The sequence below is a fragment of the Erithacus rubecula genome (assembly GCF_903797595.1).
Source record: "Erithacus rubecula genome assembly, chromosome: 10".
In the NCBI taxonomy this organism is placed as follows: domain Eukaryota; kingdom Metazoa; phylum Chordata; class Aves; order Passeriformes; family Muscicapidae; genus Erithacus; species Erithacus rubecula.
The window spans coordinates 2,265,751-2,284,773 of NC_136662.1; the positions used below are offsets into that span (position 1 = coordinate 2,265,751).

The following is a 19,023-nucleotide window of genomic DNA, read 5'->3' on the forward strand; positions in this document are numbered from 1 at the left end:
TTCTGAAGTGAATTTCTCCAGAGTGGAGGGATGCTGGCACAATTCCTTGGAGAAATGTCCTGGCTGCTCTACTTTCCTTGAGTCATGCAAGCTGCAGGTTCAGTCCAGCATCTTTTACAGCACCAAGAAATTAAAAAATTACCAAAATAATTGAAATTAAAATGCTGTGAGCAAGTAGATCCAGTGGAAGGATAGTTTTCCCTTGTGAAATAAATGGCTTTACTGATACACTTGTTCTACCCTTTATTTAAATTACATCTTTGCAGGCAGAAGAGTTCCTGATGAAAATCCCAGGCTGTTATTTATTAATCTCTCCTGATTCTATCCATCTTTAAATCCACTGATTCTGTGGAAATAAGCTTTTCATTTCTCTTCAGAGAGGATAAATGTCACTGGAGAAAAAATGACAATAAAAAAGGAGTTGTCACTCTGGAAGTTGGAGATGTGACACCCTCTCCTTGCTCCTTGCACACGGGGTGGTTCAGCTGAGCCCTGATAACCAAAAAACGAGATAAAGGATATTCCCTGTGATCCCAAAGAGACAGAATGGATGTTTTTGTACTACTGGGTTAACAAACCTGTAGTGGGGTGTCTTTCTGCTCTGACAGGGTTTGTTTTGCAGGTGTGAGGATGCCCTGAGGAAGAACAAGAGCCTGATCGGGCCGGACCAGAAGGAATATCAGCGGGAGCTGGAGCGCAACTACCACCGGCTCAAGGAGGCTCTGCAGCCCCTGATCAACAGGAAGATCCCACAGCTCTACAAGGCAGTGCTGCCTGTCACGTGCCACAGGTGCATATTTGGGGTTCCTCTTGGGGCACAGGGTGTGGAGCTGAGGGGTCTGAGCTTCCCTGCTCCATCTGTTTGTTTGCAGTCTCTCGGCTGCGCCCGTTCCTTTTCCCTTCTGTCCCTCCTGAGAGCTCATTCCCTTCCCAGCAGCTGTGGTAGTGGTGTTTGCAGCATTCCTTTTGTTCCTCAGCTAGGACACTTGGTTTCTGTATTTGTTTCCATCCTGCATCCCATTCTTTTTAGATGCAGCGTGGCAGGACTTCATTCCCAATGAAACTGGGATCAGCTGCTCCAGGGAGGAAAAATTGTTGGTGTCTTCTGTGCTGGAAGAGCAGGAAGCTGGAGATTGGGTTTTGTGTGAGACAGGACATAAAAATCCCAGTGGGAATCACAGGATCACAGAAGGGTTTGGGTTGGAAAGATCTTAAACATCATCCAGTCCCAGCCCTTCTGCCAGAGCAGGCTGGTCCAACCTGGAAAAATTCCAGAGATGGGATGACCAAAACCTCCATGTGTAGGTCATGAATGAGCAGGGAGAATTTGGGTACAGCCACTTTGCAGCCAGGCTGTGGCTCCCAGAACAGGGACAGGAGTGGTTCCCAGCAGGAACCCTCCAGGGAATCTGTGCTGTGGAGCTCCCTGGATGTTCCTGGAGCTGAGCTCAGGGGGTTTCTGGCTGTGAGTGCCCTTCCCTCCCTGTCCAGCTTTGGGATGCTCTGTTATCCCCAGCTCAGTGTCCCAGCTGTTTCCTGGCAAATTTCCCTGGCTGGCATGGTGGGAATACCAGAGCTTCCCTCCCCATCCAGCCAGGAGCCCTACAAATGCTTTTGGTGTGGTAATTATTATCTGATGACATAAAATATCCTGAAAACCATGGAATATCCTGAGTTGGAAGGATCCCACAAGGATCATCGAGTCCAACTCCAGTAATTCCTGGCAAATTCCATTTTAGGGATGTGTTTGAAAGATTTAAATAAGATTTCAGTTGTGCAGGTGGTTTGTGCTGCTTCTGTGTGTAAACAGGGATTAAACTTTCTGTCAGTGTTCTGGATGATCCCAGATACAAACCCAAACCAAATTCCTTGGAAAAGCAACAAGTTTTAATTCCAGTGGACTTAATTTTTGTTGTAACCAGCTCTAGGAAATACTGGAAATCAATTCAGAGTCATTGAGGCTTCTTATTTCACCATGGAAAATCTGAGTTCATCATTGTATTTTCTCTCCCTCAGAGACTCCTTCAGCAGGATGAGCCTTCGCAAAATGGAAATCTAAACGAGTTAAAAACCAAAAAAAAAAAAAAAAAAAAAAAAAAAGCACTTAAAAAATTAAGGTTTTGAAAAGAAAAAGAGCCTTGTTATCAGCGCTGGGAATCAAAGAAGTTTTATTGTGAAATAAAACTTGGACTTCATCCTGGACATCCCACACACCTCTTCCTCCATCAAAGTGTTCAGTGGCCAAAAAAATCATTCTGAATTGTCAAATGTAGACTTCTCAATGTTTGAAAAGAAAAAAAAACAAAACCATCATGGCAGTGGTATCCAGAGTATTGGTGATGAGCTGTAAACTTACCTGTTTTTTAAGGCATTTTTATGACTCAAAGGTACACTAAACTCATTTACCTTTATTTATAGCATTACCTAATGTTAAATTTATTTTACTTTTAGTTCCTATATTTAATTTATATTAGGACCATACGCAAATGCATTTTGGAAGTTTTTAATGTAGTGATGATGCTGATGGTTATTTTGATGGTACTATTAAATATGTGAATGTTTACACTTTAATTCCCTGTGCATTGGACTTCAGGGCTCAGCATCCTTGGGGAAAAGGTTCAGAACAAGGTAAGTCATGGTAACATTAATTAACCAAGTGCTGAATGTTTATTATCCCCGTTCTTTTGCTGCAAACAAAAAATAATTCCACCTGTAGCCAGCAGCAGATGGAGGCACAGCTTGGTACCTCTTCACCTCTTTCAGTCCATCAGGTGAAGTTTCAGCTTCACTTGTGTGTGTTCATGGACATCTCCAGCATCTCCTCACCCCTTGGAATTAGTCCATGGAACTAAACTGATTTTGTGTCCATTTTTTAATTTAAAGCCTAATTTCACATGGCAAAAGAACCTAATATGATATCACTGTTTAAAAGGGTACAAAGCAAAATTCTTTGCCTTGCTGTTTATATGAAGAAATATGTGTTTTACAGCCAGGTATTTTAGGGTCTAACACAGCACTTTGAGAAAACATCAGATTTGGAGCTGAGTCCACAACTCCTACATCTTGTCTTTAATATTTTCCCTCTCTGTGGTGAACAAAGTCCCCTGGAAGAGGTGGTGTGTGATTAAACACATTTATTCTCTCTCCATAAATACCTAAATATGCGTAAAAATAACCAGATATACACACAAAACCTGAATTTGATAAACATGCTCATTATATATATATATATATATGGAAAAATGGGTTTATACATGAAGTGCCCCCCTTTCTGCAGCAGCACTGAAAGTTTAGGGTGAGGAGGGCATTTTTTTAAAAATTCCTGATACTTATTTTAGGTTATTGGACACTTCTCCCATGCTGTTATCCCAACAGCTCCACAGTGATGGTGTTTTGTGTGCCAGGCTCTGAAAGGTTCCCTGGAACAGAATAATCCTGAATCTGTTCTGTGTCATGGGTAGAACACAGAACACCTGCATGGATTTTCCTGCAGAAAAAAACTCCAACCTTTTTATGGATATTCCATGGGGTGTTGACAAGGCCTTGGAGGTGCTACCAGAGTCAGGGAATGTCAGAATGGAAAATATTAAGGAAGGAGGGAATGGCTTTGGAAGAGATTTACAGGAAGAGGCATTAAAATATTTACACAGTGCAAACAAATCCCAGGAGCCATGGAAGGATGAAACTTTAATTTACAGCAGTCTGCTCCAGGCCAGGGGTTACAAGCAACAAGTTCAGGGGGTTGGCAAGTGGTGCTTGAGTGAATATCCCAAAATCCAGCCCCAGTCCTCTCCCTGTGCCAGAGGAGGGGTTTTCATTCAGCATCTTCAGCTGAGGCTGTTTTCAGCTGCCACAAAGAATCTCCTCCCAAGCTGGACTGGGATGATGGAAGGCACCTGGATCTTCCCTCCATCCTATTTCAGTGTAAATAATGGTATTTTGTTTCCTTGGAACATTCCTGATGCTGCAGTTGAATGAAAAAGATAAAGTCTTGCACCAGGTGTGGAAAAATAAACTTTCATTTGCAGGCTGAATTTCAGCAAAGCCTAAAAAATTGCATTCTGTAATAGGATTGGGCTGCCCTTGCAAGGTAAGATGACTGTTTTTGTAATGTAGCTTTTTCTTGGTTTAGACTCTGAAATTATTTGTTATTATGATGCAATGCTTTGGAAAAGGGCAAATGTATTTTGTCATTGCAGATTTTTTATGCTGCAAAATCAAGGCCTGCACACCAATCAGAGGTCAAACTTAACATGAAAAATACACTAAAAGAGATTTTTCCTGACTTACCTCTGTGTTTATACAAAATTATAATAAAAGACAGTAAAAATTAAGTTTGCAGAATTAACTAGGGAGAGGTTTTTAGGGGTTTTCCTGTAAATAAATTAATTTGTAGTGGAAAAAAGTTAAATATAACCAGGGCATACTGAGAGCCTGTAGTAACACTTGATGTCATTGCATCCATCCTGGGACAGACTGAACAATCCCCTTTTTTGAGTCATATTTGTTAAGATTTTCATTACCAGTTTGAAGGAGTCACCTTCCCTTCTCTGGCAGAGAATTTGGGATTTTCATCTCTAGTATTTAGTGCGAATGTTTTTGGTTTTGCAGTTTCCCCTTAACCTCCCAACTGTAGTCAGTACCTTCAAATTAGGAGATGCTGTCCAAGAACCAGCTGAGAAGCACAGAATGTATTCTAAAAGCACTTTAATTCTTTAAGATCATTTCCCAGTCTTTTTGTAAGTGTTCCCAAAGCCCTTTCCCTTGCTGCTTTCCCTCTCCAAACACAACAGGCTGAGCTGTTTGTCTCAGATGCAGATCATAACTTTTTTATTTTGTATGTACATTCTTAACAAAGCATCAAAGCCAAATGCTCTCCTTTCCCCCACGTTTCAGTGAGCTCCAGGTACAAATTAACTTTAGTTAGAAGGTTCCAAACCACCCCAAACAGAGATGCAGATTTGAGGGCTTCACTCTTCAAAGTACAAAATTATTTTAATTACACTACACTCTGTCTCTGGTTTAAAAGATTAATCACACCTATTTACACTTTGCTCATTAACACCTATGCACCAAGATGCAAATTAGACCAGTCAAACACTTCCATGAATTCAGTTCCCTCCAGTGCTCTGGACAAACTTCCCAGACCTTTTTCCTTGTGCTTCAGATTGCAAGGAGCAGGGAAGAACTGGAGCAGGAGAATAAACCACGTCCCTTACCCAAAGACTAAATATGAAGTGTTACTTCCCAAGTTACAAAAATACACAACTTCTGATGAAATTTGCTAGTTAATATACATTTACTCCAGGGTATGAATACAAATAACTTTTATTAAAAAAAAAAAAAAAAAAAAAAGGGGGGGGGGAGGAAGGAAAAAAAAAAAAGGAAAAAAAAAATAAAAGCTAATAATACAATAGGCATGTCTGAGACCTAGAGCTGCATTAAAACCACTACTGGGTGCTGTGGGCATCGTTTAGGATCTATACAAACTGGTATTTCTAAAAGGTCAGAGCACTATTCTCCAGCAGAAAAGTTATGGTGTGAGTCAAGTCCAATGTCAGGTTTTGTTAATTCAAGTCGAGCCACTTGACACCAAAAGGAAAAAAAAAAAAAACAAACCAGAAAAGATGAAGAATCAGTAGCTTCAAAAAACAACCAGCCGTTCCTTCCAGGTAGTTTGGATGCAAATCAGAGAGGTGTATGCAAATCCCGAATATTTACAGTCCAAGTACAGCATCACTCTACAATTTTCTTATAAAACAGTAGGTACGGAGTCGATGTGGATGACGATGTGGGAGAGAGAGAATTCAGAAAGTCCTTTTCCTCTGTGACCTTCACCTCGGAGTCATCGAAGAGCAGCCACTTGCCCTGGTACTGCCGCAGGCTGTGCAGCACGTAGAGCGCTTTGTTCTCGGGCCCGCCGGCCGCCAGCGCCGGGGGCTCTCCCTGCCGGGGCCCGGGCTGGGCGCCGCGCGCCTCGGGCGCCGCGCTCAGCAGCTTCTCGGGGTTGGGCTGTTTGCTGGCACACAGCTCACAGTCAGCCTTGCTCTTCTGCCCCCCCAGCAGCCCCACGGCCTCCGTGCTCTTCTTGCCCAGCACCTTGCCCGGCGGCGCGGCGCCGCTGAGCCTGAAGGAGACCTCGCCGTCGTCGTAGTCCTCGGCCACGGCGCGCGCCTCCTCCTCGGTCAGCGGCTCCGGCTTGAGCGCGGCGCAGCCCGGCTCGGGCAGGAAGTTGCCCCCGTCCAGCTCCAGGCTCTGCAGGTCCGTCACCTTCACCGAGGCCGTGTAGTGGCCGCTGCTGATGGTGATGCCGCTGTGCATCACCACGGCGAAGAGCCCGTAGGTGTCGTTGGTGGGCCGGGTGCTCCACTCCTCCAGGGACAGCCTCAGCGGGGTCAGCAGCGGGGTGTTGATCTTGGACAGGCCCCCGTAGCAGTCAAACCTGCCAAGGGACACGCAGCTTACACATCTGGACACAGCGCCTCCAAAAACGCTGCAGGTGGTCCAGAGGTGCATCCTCATCCCTTCTCCTCCAAGGGAAAACTGCTCCCTGCATCCCAAGCACCCCCGGTCAGGAACGGCATTTTTATGGCTAATGTTAAATCTCACAGCCCCAAAAGTGTAAATTTTAATCTCTTTTTTGAAAGTGTCAGCTAAAGATCATTTTTAAATAGTAATGATAAAAGTTCAGCTGATTGTTATCACTCCTGCTCTTATCTCTGCACAAACACCCCCTTCTCTCTCTCACCATCCTGTTCAAAAACAAACCAAAAACCTCTTCAACAGCCAAGGCTGAACCAAACAGGGCTGGGTTTGTTTTTTTCTCTTCCTGGAAGAGTCATTTACTAAATAAAGTGTTACTTATTTTACTTTCAAGTAGCTTTAATATAACTCAGAGATTGTGACTAATTTTCCTCAGCTTCCCCCAGTGTGCACTGTAGCTGTATTAGTGGAGCTCACCTGGGATTCTTAACTAGCTGTCCTATGGCAATTCTAAATTTTTCAAACAAATCTGTAGCTAATTTACTTTGGAAAAGCCTCTAGTATTCCATAAATACTCAGTATTTTGTTCATAGCACACAAATTTACCAGGAAGGAAAAAGTCCTTTCATTGTAAGGATCTTCTACAGAATTTGGAGAGAAAGTCAGTATTGGGATTTCATTATTGTGCATCAGCCTCCTTGAGTAATTCTGCTCTTGATGAGTTACACATTGCATCAGCCCAGATCAATTAACCCCTTTATTTAACAATAGGTTGTGATGTCCTAATAAATTCCAGGCATGACTCAGTCTTACTCAACTGTGAGGGTGTTGTAGGGAAAAATACTGGGGAGTACAGGCAAGCCTGTAACACTGAGGTTGCCAAGAGCTCACTGATTTACCCTAGGAAAAACTGACTCTTAAATCCAGGGAAACTGCAGCCATGGCATAACTGCAGTAACTGATTAGTCTTTTCCTGGATTTAATTTTGGTTCTGCTTCACTCCTGTTCTGAGCCATGAACCCTGAGACACAGAATAAACAGTGACACACACACACAGATTCTCAGTCACTCCAGTTCAGTGAAACCTCACTTCAGATCTCTCTTACCATACATATTTCACTCCACCAAAAGCAACACAGAAGAGCATAGAATCAGAAATAACACAGCTTAAATCTTCTGAAAATCCCTATTGTCAGCAGCCAGAAATAAGAGATATTCAGAGGAGAGTCAACAAACACAGAACTGCTGGCTGATAGCCTGGATTAGAAATCCAGTTCCACTCAAGCACACTGGGACAATCATATTGACAGAAAACAGGAAAAAGCAGGCTCTACCTTTCTTCTCAATGACATCCAGCATCAGAAAGATTTGGAGAGGAGGAAATAAGAGAGGAAATCTTTTCCTATTAGCTTTTTGTTCTTCTTAATGATAAGAATCTGAAGACAGAAAAATTGCATGCCAAGTACTCTGCCTGCTCTGACTGATGCACTTCAAACACAGCAAACCTGATTTCTGCAGCCACATCCTTTGATGTCAATTAGTGACATTTTACCCACTGCACTGAATTTCACAAGACAAAAAACTGGTTTTCTCACAGATTGTTAAATTTCTATAGTGGAAACTCTTAATTACATATTACCAATTAACAAATTCCTTCTGAACAGCTTCACAGCCTGCTCACACATGGCCTGGCATATTTCCCCACACACACACTTGCCAAAGAGAATTACTCCTCCCCAGGCAAGGAGATTTTCACACTGGCTGCTTTATTTTATAACAGAACAATTGGCAAAGCAGCATCTAGAAAATATGAATAAAATCCCTATTAACTGCAAATATTTACAGTACCCTTCATTTTTCATTTATTTGCAACTCAGTCATCAGAGAACTCAGTAGAGCACAACTGAGCAGACCAGATTCCCAAATTTTTGTGGGAGCTAATAGTTGTCTGAAGATTCTTATCTCAAAAAAATTAAGTTTAAAGCCAGTAGAAGAGTTTGTTACTACTTTTAGCAATGACAGCATCTTGCCCAAAACATCCAACCCAAAAAAAATCAAGAAACTCTTCTTTAGAAGTTTCAGCTTCATCACAGGTTTCTATGTCAGGTTTTCCACTATGACTTCCTTTATCTCTGACTGGTAGCCCTTGGCAGAAAATTTATGGAATGACTGAGAGGACACATGAAGAAAACCACAAGAGATTGGATTCACTCTGACCTGGAAACTGGTCTGAGTGTTTTGGAGCAAGGACCTGAAACTGGCCAGGACAGAAGTGAGTGAGGCAGGACAGAGTTGATTAACTGCAGGTCCTTCCTCATGGAAATAAGAAAATAGGAAATACAGGAGCAAATGAAAAATAATTTTCATGTTTCCTGCTCAACTGTGATGATTTCTAAGTGTGCAGCTTTAAGTCAGTAAATACAAATCCGTGTTTTAGCAAATATTGTGGAGATAATGGAAAGACAATTTTGTAGGTCAGGAAAGACTTTGGAAAAACAAAGGAAATTTCCTTTCTGCTTTGTCAGAAACCTGGATATTCCTGTACAATGCTGCAGGGACAGATTCTTGTTTCCTCTCATCCCAAATTCCTAAGTATTGGAAAAAAAATACAAAGAACACTCCCACAACTTCTTTAAAAACATAATGATTGCTACAATTATGATACCAAACTGACTACCCAGTAATTGAATATCTGATGATGCTGATACTATTGTGTTTCTAAAATAATTGGTTTGGTTTTAGATGGTGGGGGTGTGTATGAGCTCATTAAAATGTCTACCTGATGATTTTTATTCCCCAAAATTTAAGTGTTCACATTCAGGTACAGACCAAAGTATTTCTGAAGGAATTTGTCAATTTTGGGGTAATGAGTGATAGTTCTTTAAGGTGTGTATCTCCTGATTATTTTTTTTCCCTCACTCACATTTAGGCAGAGACAACCTCTGACCATAAAATGCAGTTCTGGTAAAGCACTTAAAGTTGCCTCTGAACTCAGAGTTTATTACTTAAAACTTAAAATATCCCCTAAAATAAGGAGATATTTAAAGTAAATAAAATTTTAAGAAACATCAGGTTGTTCTAAGAGTAGAGCTAAAAAATTTTAGTCCATTTTTCTGCAGGTAATTTCTGCCACTACCTGAAACAACACAAAGCCTTTATGGCATTGGAATTAAATCACTGGGATGCTGCTCCTAATCTGGAAATCTGGAAAAAATCCAAAGCATTTCCAGCTCTTGGGGTAGGATTTCCCTTGCTGCAGGACCCTGTTTGGTAAGACAGGCAATTCATACTCACTCCAAGCCACTGGCAGCAAAGCACTTCAAGTGAATTGTGATCACTTCGGGCATTTTATCGAACAAAAGGCTGCGCTCGGCTTCCGTGTAGTGGTGGCAGTTCTCACAGAAATACTTGTCCTCTCCTACAATCCTCTCCACTGAGGCAAACTGGGAAATTGCCCATTTCAGAGTCTTCATTTCTGTTTTTGGCTCTGGAGAAACTAGAAAAAGAGAATCGTTGCGTTCACGGATATGCCAATATTTACATCCCGCCAGAAAAGCAACAAAACAAAATATGTCAAGTTCAGATCACTCCAAACCTGCAACACTGCAAAGAACACTCAGTATGTGCAAAACATGTGATGGATTCTAATCTTTGGAGCATTTCAGGAAGGGGTGAAAACATCACTTAATGGATATCATTACTCAAAATTAGAATTTTTCCAAAGCTCGTTTCAGATCACACAATTTTGTTGCTATGTCTGAAAATGGAGAGCTTGTATGAGACCAGAATTTCACTTTATTAAGTCAAACCCCCAAAATAACCAGAAAGTTCCCTCTCACTTCTTGCATTTTGCCTCCCCTGCCACCCTCACACTGTCGGCAGCACTTCACACAGGAACATCACTCCACACATTTTTCTTCTGAATCCTTCAGCAAAATGGGGAGCAAAAGCAGGAAAAGCTGCTCCAAATTAAGCCAATGGCAACTAAAATTAATCCCCTTAAAATTTCGAATTTCAAGATGTGTTTTTTTGCCACGCTTCCTTTTGAAAACAGCTAAAAACTGCATATAGATCAATAAAATTTGTGAAAGAGACCACATGACTAACATTTACAAACATAATATGAATATTATTAAGGTAACAACAATTGAAAATACTAAGATTTTTTTTTTTTGGAGTAACTAAGGAAAAAAACTGGATTACTGTTTATTTTATTTCTAAGAAAAAAATGTAAATATTTCTTACAAAAAGAAAAAAAAATTCTCATTCAGAAAGAAAAAAGACTCAAATCATAGGAAATACCTATTCAAAGCAGGAAAACAGGTGCCTAAGTGATGGATTGTGAGCAGTCCATGCTACGTGTTAAGATCTGGAACAATTTGAATATTATCTGGATCTGTCAACATTATCAGCACCATGTTTCCAAAGTCTAAAGTTAATCAGGACAGGAGATAACAGCCTCTAATTTTAGCCAGCACAAACAGGAGCCATGTTCCCAACTGCAGCACTGTCCCTTCCCCACGGCTGCCTGGGGCAGGCACACACCTCACAACTCTTTTTTTTTTGAGGGAATTACTTACTTTCAGAACTCTCCTCACTTTTAGAAAGTTCATCTTCTTGCACTGGGACACTGATGTCCTGGAAATCTTCCCTCCTTTCTGTGAAGCACTCACACTCCAAGCACCTTGTCCTCAGCACAAGCTGGCCCTGGAAGAGTTTCTCCACCAGCTCAAAGACAGCCAGCTCTGTACCTGGAGAGAGTACACAGCACATCCCTGAGCAAGGTGCACTTCATCCCAGAGACCCTTCAGATCCTGGTTATCCTTGGAAAAAAAAACACTTACAGCCATGGCCTTTCAGGGATCTCAGATAGGGATGAAAAAGCAAAACAAATCACGTGCACTTTTCATGGTATCACCTGCTTGTAAGTAAATAAGGACACTCTGTCTCTTGGGCCTCACACTTTAATTTCTATTCTAAGATTGGGTTCTTGTTTTATACTTGAAGTGTGACAGTGTCACATTCTGGAATATTTGGTTGTTATCAATGCTCTGACTCCTTAGCAAGGATTGTTGAACTCCTCAAGGAGCACCACACTGTGGGTTTGCCTGGTTTCTATTTATTCTCAGTCCTTTCCTCCTTCCTAAATTTACTGGCCAGTTTTGGCCAAATCTGCAGAAGAAATGCAGAAGACTCTTCGTTTCTTCAAATTTTTTATAAAAAACTGGTGGGTGGAAAGTTCCAAATTAGTAAGTACTGGATTCATACTGGGGCCTTTCCCTCAACACGTATTTTATTTCATTGACATCAACAAAATCCAGACCTGCCAGCCAATTAGCATTTCTAATTGGTATCTATTAGATCTAAATAGATTAGATCTTTAATACATCCTGAGTCCTTCCTGGTTCTTGGGAAGGTTGGGAATATGGAAAGATGAAGGAACTGGAAGGGAAGAAGAGGATATTGTTTGTAAAACCATAGCTAGTGGGGTTTGGTTCTGTTTGCTCCTGCCAGAAATATCCCTTTTCATCTTGAATCCACTTGCTCTTTCTATGGATGACAAAAATTAATGGTAAATACAAACCTGATAATATTCTGCCTTTTTTATACACATTGTACAATGATTACAGAATGTTAGAGAAATGCCTTGAGATCTAAGCTAAACAGGTCAAGTTCTAAAAGAAAAAAAAAAAATTACAAACACATATAAAAATAAATTACTTTTCCTAAAAAAATCATCTTCAATTCCTGAAAAATCTAATTTTGTGTTTAGAGCTCTGCAGGCTGTGCAGTTTGAAGGTTGACTTCCCACGCATTGTACTTTCTTAATCCTACTAATTTTAAGCCCATCCACTTGTGCACCAACCTTCCTTTTTTGGTTCTTTTTCAGTTCCTTTTCCATGATGGCTTTCCACGGGAGACGCTGGTTCATTATATTCTTCTTTACTGTCACCATTTTCACACTTGACAGCTGACTCTTCAAACTCACAGTCATATTCTTTCCCAGGGTCTTTGGATCCCAAGTTTGTAGTTAACTTTCCTAGACTGTAAAATTTGGACAGGATACTGGGCTGTTTGCAGGAAGATTTTAACCAGTTTAACCTAAGGCGTGACTTTTTCTGCGTGGGCTTGGCGCTCTCGCTCTCCCCAGAGCACTTGGCAATGGCATCAGTTTGGTTTTCCATCTTTTCTCCCGTGGCTTTCCTCTTGGACCTGGTTTGTCTTTGATTTTCTTCTGCTGCAATTTGTTCTTTTGATACTTTGGATTTTTTCTTGGCGTTGCCTCCCTCGGCGTCGCTTTTCCTTTTCCCGTTTCCCTTGAGCAGCTTCTCCTTGGCGGCGTCTCCGCCCAGGCTGGGATTCTCCTCCTCAGCAGGGCTGACAGATCCATTGCTCTCAGAGTTTTGGTTGGCTTTTTCCTCCAGTTTAGCTGCAGGCTCTTCCACAGGCAGTTTGTTCAGCTCTTCCTTCTTCAGCAGCTGGCAGGTTTCCTGGATGTTGCCCAGGATACACTGCAGGACCTCCTGGGCGTCGTGCTGCAGGTACCCTTCGTACATGGGGTTCAGCTCCCTGTGCAAACAAACAAAAAATGAGGGCTGGGTGTCCTTTGTTAACTGGGGAATGAGATTTGAGACTGAAATCAGGGATTTAGAAGTCAGAGGATCTTCTCCAGGTATAGAGAGGAGACCAAGGCCAGGCTGGACAGGGCTTGGAGCAACCTGGGATAGTGGAAATTGTCCCTGCTCATGGCAGGGGGTGGAACTGGATGTGCTTTAAGGCCCCCACCAACCCAAACCACTCTGCAATTCAGTAACAATTCTGTACCCAAACCTTCTTTTAAACTCCTTCTGCATTACAGTCTGACAAAATTCAAATTTATTTTCAAATTTCCAACACCAAGGTGCAAACAACAAGCACAAAAAACCTCCTTCCCAGAAGGCCACCCCAAACTTAAGGCCATTTCCTTCCACCAGCCTCTAAAGCTGGGCAGTGTAATGGCCTGGAAATGTCAGGGCAAAAATTCTGTCAGCATTTAAAGGGATTTGTACCTGAGGGTGTTCAGCAGCCTCCGGGGCTGAGTGGCCAATTCATCCGTGTATTTCTCTGGGTTTAGGAGAAAACTGGCTTGAAGCTGCTCAACTGAAAGGATCAAGGAGTGCAAACTGCAGATGAGTTCATAACTTGCCAAGGGATCTTCTTTACAGCTTCCCTGCAATGACAATGTAAAAGGAATAAAAAAACTTGTAACAGTCAATCAGTCACAAAGAGTAACATTTTTCTCTCCTTCCCTCCCTTGGTTTTCTGTATTTGGCTGAGTTTTTTGTCTGCTATGAGAGGCAGGTGGGTTTCAGATTTTTTTTTTAAAGTAGGAAGAAAACAAAAGCCCAATTAGCCATTAGTCTAAAATCCCAAACCATCCTATTTCCATCAGCTCCAGGTACTGTATCATAATTATCTTTGTGCCAGAAGCATGGCCAAGTATCTTCCTCAAATTTCTTCTGTTAGACTTCAAAACTTGTGCTAAAATCCAAAACAACTCAAATACATCTTCCATCTGAAGTAACAGTGTAGAAAACAATGCTGAAAAGCTTCTTAGAAACAGAAATCAGTTCCATTTTCACTGCATTCAGGGCAGCCTGCCTTGCAAGGTTACAAATAAAGAACACAGGGGGATTTGTTACCTTTTCTGCCTTTTGCTCTCCTTCATCCTTTGAAGACTCTCTCTTCTTTGAAATAATGTTATATAAATGTTTTACTCCAGTTTTAAAACCAGGACAAAAATATAATACCTGAAAGCAACATTTGAAAACATGAGAATAACTGAAGTAAGAAGTTATTCCACACATAAATGCACATTTATAATCCACACAGCTCTGCATGTCCCCAGGCATACAAAGATCCAGGATTTTTCACAGCAGGGAGGAGCCCCGAGTGTGAAAACTGAAGAATTTCCCAATCAAGACAACCACAGGGCAAACATCTCCTGCAGCAGCATCTTTATTTCCCTGCTGTAATGAGATGCCCTTTATACTGCACCCACAATGAACTGCTTTGACCCATTTATACTTAACCAAAATCTCCCTTTTGGAGCCCCCCTGGGCATGGCCTCACCTGCAGGACACTGTTCAGGTAGCAGGTGTTGCCCAGGTTGTTCAAGCCCACAAAAGGCAGCATGTTGTCTTTTTTCTCACAGCTGACAAGGGAGGGGGGCTGTGCTGCAGGAACCACCTGGTCACTGGGAAACAGAGAATTGGGGTAAGAGACACATGGGGGAAAACTCTCCATCTCTCCCCACTTCAGAGAATTCAGCACTGAGAAATGCAGATCAAAGTCATGGCAAAGTGTGTCTGAATTCACTCTGACTCCTCAGCAACCCACCCAAAACCACACAGGAAAAAAACCTGCTCTAAGTTCCAACACATCAAATACCAGGAGACTGATTCAATGGATCAAAAATTTCATATTTAAGTGCTTTTGTACATGCTTTGTTCATTCATAAGGCAGAAAAATGTGCCTAGAATGTATTTTTACATTGCCCCCTGCTCCAGTCACATCACTTCATCTCTGGATGCAAAGCAAGAACAAAAAAGAAAAAAAAAAATCTAAAAAGAAACTTGTCACACTATACCCTGATTATCACTATTATTAATCAGTGATAGATTAATACACAGTAATGACACAACAGAAACAAAATTTAAAGTCTTAAATTATTTCTGACCACAATTTTCTTTTTCCCACTTAAATCCCCTCACCAGCAATGAAATGAGTTGCTAGATTTGCACAGGGCCTGAAAAGCCCCAATGAATGACAACAATTAAACATCCTACACATTTTCACTATAGTTCACCTTGCTAGGAAATTAAATATTAATATAAATAGCTCAGTGACACAATAAATACTTATATTAACTTAAAGCTAACCAACTTTTTCAACTAATCCCAAAGTTTGTGCCAACCAAACACCCCCATGGGGGCAAAATTGTTTTCGTAAAAGAGTCATTAGAAGTTGGTCCCAGCGATTAATTAGGTTTTAAAAACTAACTTCTGCAAGTGATCCCGAAGTTTGATCCAACTAAACATCCCCGGTGGGCCAAAGCTGCTTCCTTAGACTAGACATCGGTGATAGCAATTAGTTCGTTCAGTTTGATGAAACCGGCCGGACGGTTAATTTAACGCCAGTTAATCGTTTAATTTGGCGCGTGCCGCAGCACGTTATGTGTGCGAGAACACGAAAGCGAAAGGAGCGGAGGATGGAGCAGCGCCAGACCGACCCAACACCGCCACAACAGCTTGTCCCGCGCGGCACTCACATCTCGGCGCCTCGGAGCTCCGCGCCCTTCGGCTCATTTTCCTGCGCCTCGATGAAATCCAGCACTCGCTTCGCCTCCTTCTTCTGAAAGAGCTTCAGCGACAGCCTGTTCTTCTTGGAGGGGCTGGCCCTGGCGCTGTCGCCGGGCAGGACGCCGGGCATGGTTCCTGCGGGGCGCGGCCGGGGCGCTCACACCTGGCGCGCACACACACACACACGCGCACACCAGGCGCCATTTACTCCCCGAGGGGGCCGAGCGCGGCCCCGCCGCCCCCCGCCCCGGGCTCGGGCCGCCCCCCCGCGCCCCCCGCATGTTCCCCGCGGCCGGCGGGGCCCGAGGCCGCGGTGCGGCCGCTCCCCTCACTCACCGCTACATGCCGGCCCCGCTCCCGCTCGCCGTTGCCATGGAGACCGCGGGGACACCGTCAGCGAACTTGGCGCGTTTTTTTCCGCGCGCCGACGAGGACCCCCCCGCCCCGCGCGCGCCCCGCCTCGCGCCGCAACCCCCCCACCCCGCCGGCGGCCGCCCCGCGAGAATGCCGGAAAACCGAGCGCGCCGCCGCGAGAGGCCGGCGGCCGAGAGCCATGCGGAGCGGCGGCGGGGTGTCTGCCGGGAGCCGGAGGACAGACCGGCGGCGGCTGCGCGCCGGCGCAACTCCGCCACCGGCCCCGCGAGGCCGCCGCCGCATCAGGCAGCGCGGCGGGCAGCCCGCCGTGGGTCCTGCCTGAGCGCGCGCGGGCGCTGGTAACGGCCCGGCCAAAGGGCTCGGGTTGGGGCTGTACCATTTGCGTGGGGAGAACCCCCCACCCCCCCGCCGGCGGGAGGTGAGTTGGTCTCGCTGTGACCACGCCCTCTGTGCGGCTCGGCCAATCAGAGGCGGCGGCTCCGTTCCCCCTCCCCCCGCCCTGAGGGCCCGGCCCGCAGTGCCCGAGAGCGGCCGCGTCAGAACCTTCCCGCGCTTTTTCCATAAAAACCGAGCGTTCCAGCGGCAATTCCCATCGCATCCCGGCCTGAGGGCCCTCCCGGCACGGCTCTGCAGGGGGCAGTGAATAATTGTTACCGCTCAGGCTCTTAAGGCTGCAAAACTTCTGGTTTAGGGATTGCCACGCTCCAAAAAATAGAGAATGTGGGAAAATGCAATAGATTACCGCACTCTGCTCTTTAAACTTCCAGCACATCCAGTCTATAGGTAAAGGATGCACATTGCTTACACATAAAGGTTTTCTAACAGGGAAGTTAGTAAGTTACTCACGTGAGATATTTTATACAATTGCATAACTGAATGAGCAATACCCAGACCTGGGTGAATTATCCCAAATTCGAGCACTCAAAAGCTGAATTTCCCCAGGACGAGCTGCTGCTGCCTCCCCTGAGCGTGGCACTGTTAAGCACTAAAGCAAACTGAACTCCACAAAATCACTTTTTTTCTGCACTCTTGCAGTGGTTTTGAGTGTTTTGTTTTTTTTTTTACTGCTGCATAAATTAATTATCACAGCAGCTCACCACCCCTAAATACTCACATGAATTACAGAAGGAATTTATATTCCAACAGTCACAGGCATGCTCCTGCACAGGTTTTGATTTCTCTCGTAGGTAAAATACGTGTGCCTGCACATCCAGGGTTCAGATTCCCAGGCTGAATATACTGATTTATTTCCTTGGCCTGTGGGATGCCCAGAGCTGTTGGGATCTCGCATTCCCACTGGACATGGATGGATTTTTTTTCTGGAGCTCTGCCAGGTGAACTTTAGCTCCACAAACACTGCCTGGGGTCCCTGCAGTTCACACACACTCAGGACTACAGAGCTGCTTTTGTGTCAGACAAGAGTCTTATCCAGGTGGGTGGTGCCCAGGGGTGGTGGAAGTGCTTGGCTGGTTAATAAAGTGTTTAATTAAGGCTGTGTGATGCTGCTGGTTTGAGGCATTGGCTGAGGAGTCGCTTCTCTGGCAGCTGGAAGGTGCTGGGCAGTCAAACCTGGGGCTGTGATGAGAAAATCTCAGAGTGTTTGGGCCTTGAGATGGGATTCCAGGCTGGAATAAACTCTGTGCTCTAGACTGGAATAAACTCTGAGAGCAGAGCTCCAGGCTGGAATAAACTCTGAGAGCAGGGCTCCAGGCTGGAATAAACTCTGAGAGCAGAGCTCCAGGCTGGAATAAACTCTGAGAGCAGGGCTCCAGGCTGGAATAAACTCTGAGAGCAGAGCTCAATGTGCTCTAGACTGGAATAAACTCTGAGAGCAGAGCTCCAGGCTGGAATAAACTCTGAGAGCAGGGCTCCAGGTGCTCCAGGCTGGAATAAACTCTGAGAGCAGGGCTCCAGGCTGGAATAAACTCCCAGGGCAGGGCTCCAGGTGCTCCAGGCTGGAATAAACTCCCAGGGCAGGGCTCCAGGCTGGAATAAACTCCCAGGGCAGGGCTCCAGGTGCTCCAGGCTGGCTCTGGGATACACAAGTTCCCTGACCCAGGCTGTTCATCTCCACCAAGGTCTGCCCTGCTCAGTGTGGGCTGTGCAATCTGCTTCAGCAGACATGAGAGAAGACTATTTATATCCAATTTTACACTCTGGGAGTCCAAATCCACGTTAGGTAGTTCCTCATTTCATAAGTCAGCTGAACTCCAGGTGTGCTCCTGCCTAGGAACACCATCAGTGACATTGGAAGGCCAAGATTTGGGGGTAAAGTCAGACCTGGGGGCATTTCCATGCTCGTGGTTTGACTTTTCAGGGGCAATAACTGACTAAAAAGGGGAAAGGAGATGTTTGCAGAGCAAATTTGGGGGGCTGGATGTGCACACAGCATTTCTCATGGTGGTTATGGGGCTTTGGTCTGTGTGTTACATTTATTGTATTTTTCTTTTTTTGGCTAATGAAGCAGGCAGTTCAGTTTCCATAGGTAATATCATTATTTCAATCAACAAATGCCTCTGCCACACAAGCAGTACATAGGCAAACCCAACACCTCAGAATACTCACTCAGCACACCAACTAAATTTGGAACAACTTTACCTGCTCTTTTCTCACAGTGTGGGGACAATTCCCAAATGCTCCCCTAAAGAGGTCTGTGTTGAGTGTTGAGCCAGCTCAATGTCAGCTCTGCTTCCTGCATTTTTAAAATTAAAACTTCCTGTTTTATTTTTTCTACTGATAATTTCATCTGATTACATATAACCCTTACTCTGCTCTAAATAATTTCTTTCCCTTAATATACACACAAATTAATCCCTAATTCCCC

General features: G+C 44.1%; 2 protein-coding genes across 17 annotated transcripts in view; one reads left to right on the forward strand and one right to left on the reverse strand.

Moving 5' to 3' along the window:
• DOCK7 (dedicator of cytokinesis 7) overlaps window positions 1-5,355 on the forward strand; it is a 91,684-nt gene extending 86,329 nt beyond the window's left edge. For all 15 annotated transcript variants that reach the window (XM_079313963.1, XM_079313964.1, XM_079313965.1 and 12 more), the window contains 2 exons: window positions 623-790; window positions 2,017-5,355. In XM_079313963.1, the coding sequence (XP_079170089.1) occupies window positions 623-790; window positions 2,017-2,059 (211 nt within the window). In that variant the 3' untranslated portion in view covers window positions 2,060-5,355. The remainder of the gene's footprint in view (window positions 1-622; window positions 791-2,016) is intronic.
• Window positions 4,818-16,812, reverse strand: USP1 (ubiquitin specific peptidase 1). 2 transcript variants are annotated; one of them, XM_079313977.1, is made up of 9 exons: window positions 16,161-16,812; window positions 15,794-15,959; window positions 14,596-14,719; window positions 14,166-14,273; window positions 13,533-13,693; window positions 12,350-13,053; window positions 11,064-11,234; window positions 9,778-9,979; window positions 4,818-6,442 (listed from the first exon to the last, which is right to left on the reverse strand). In XM_079313977.1, the coding sequence occupies exons 1-9, from the start codon at window positions 16,795-16,797 to the stop codon at window positions 5,737-5,739; spliced, it is 2,979 nt and encodes a 992-aa protein (XP_079170103.1). In that variant the 5' UTR covers window positions 16,798-16,812; the 3' UTR covers window positions 4,818-5,736. The 2 variants fall into 2 exon arrangements, with proteins under 2 accessions (XP_079170103.1, XP_079170104.1); XM_079313978.1 differs by having other exon boundaries at window positions 15,794-15,987; window positions 16,161-16,299.
• Between the last annotated feature and the right edge of the window lie 2,211 nt (window positions 16,813-19,023).

What these genes read in the sequence shown, in the direction of transcription:
- USP1 (XM_079313977.1), bottom strand. Translation starts at nt 16,797, where the DNA reads ATGCGATGGGAATTGCCGCTGGAACGCTCGGTTTTTATGGAAAAAGCG. An exon ending in ACCTGAACAGTGTCCTGCAG is followed by an intron (nt 14,274 to 14,595) that starts GTGAGGCCATGC and finishes TGTTGCTTTCAG; the next exon opens with GTATTATATTTTTGTCCTGG. An exon ending in AAGTGAGGAGAGTTCTGAAA is followed by an intron (nt 9,980 to 11,063) that starts GTAAGTAATTCC and finishes CTCTTTTTCTAG; the next exon opens with TTTCTCCAGAGCCAAAAACA.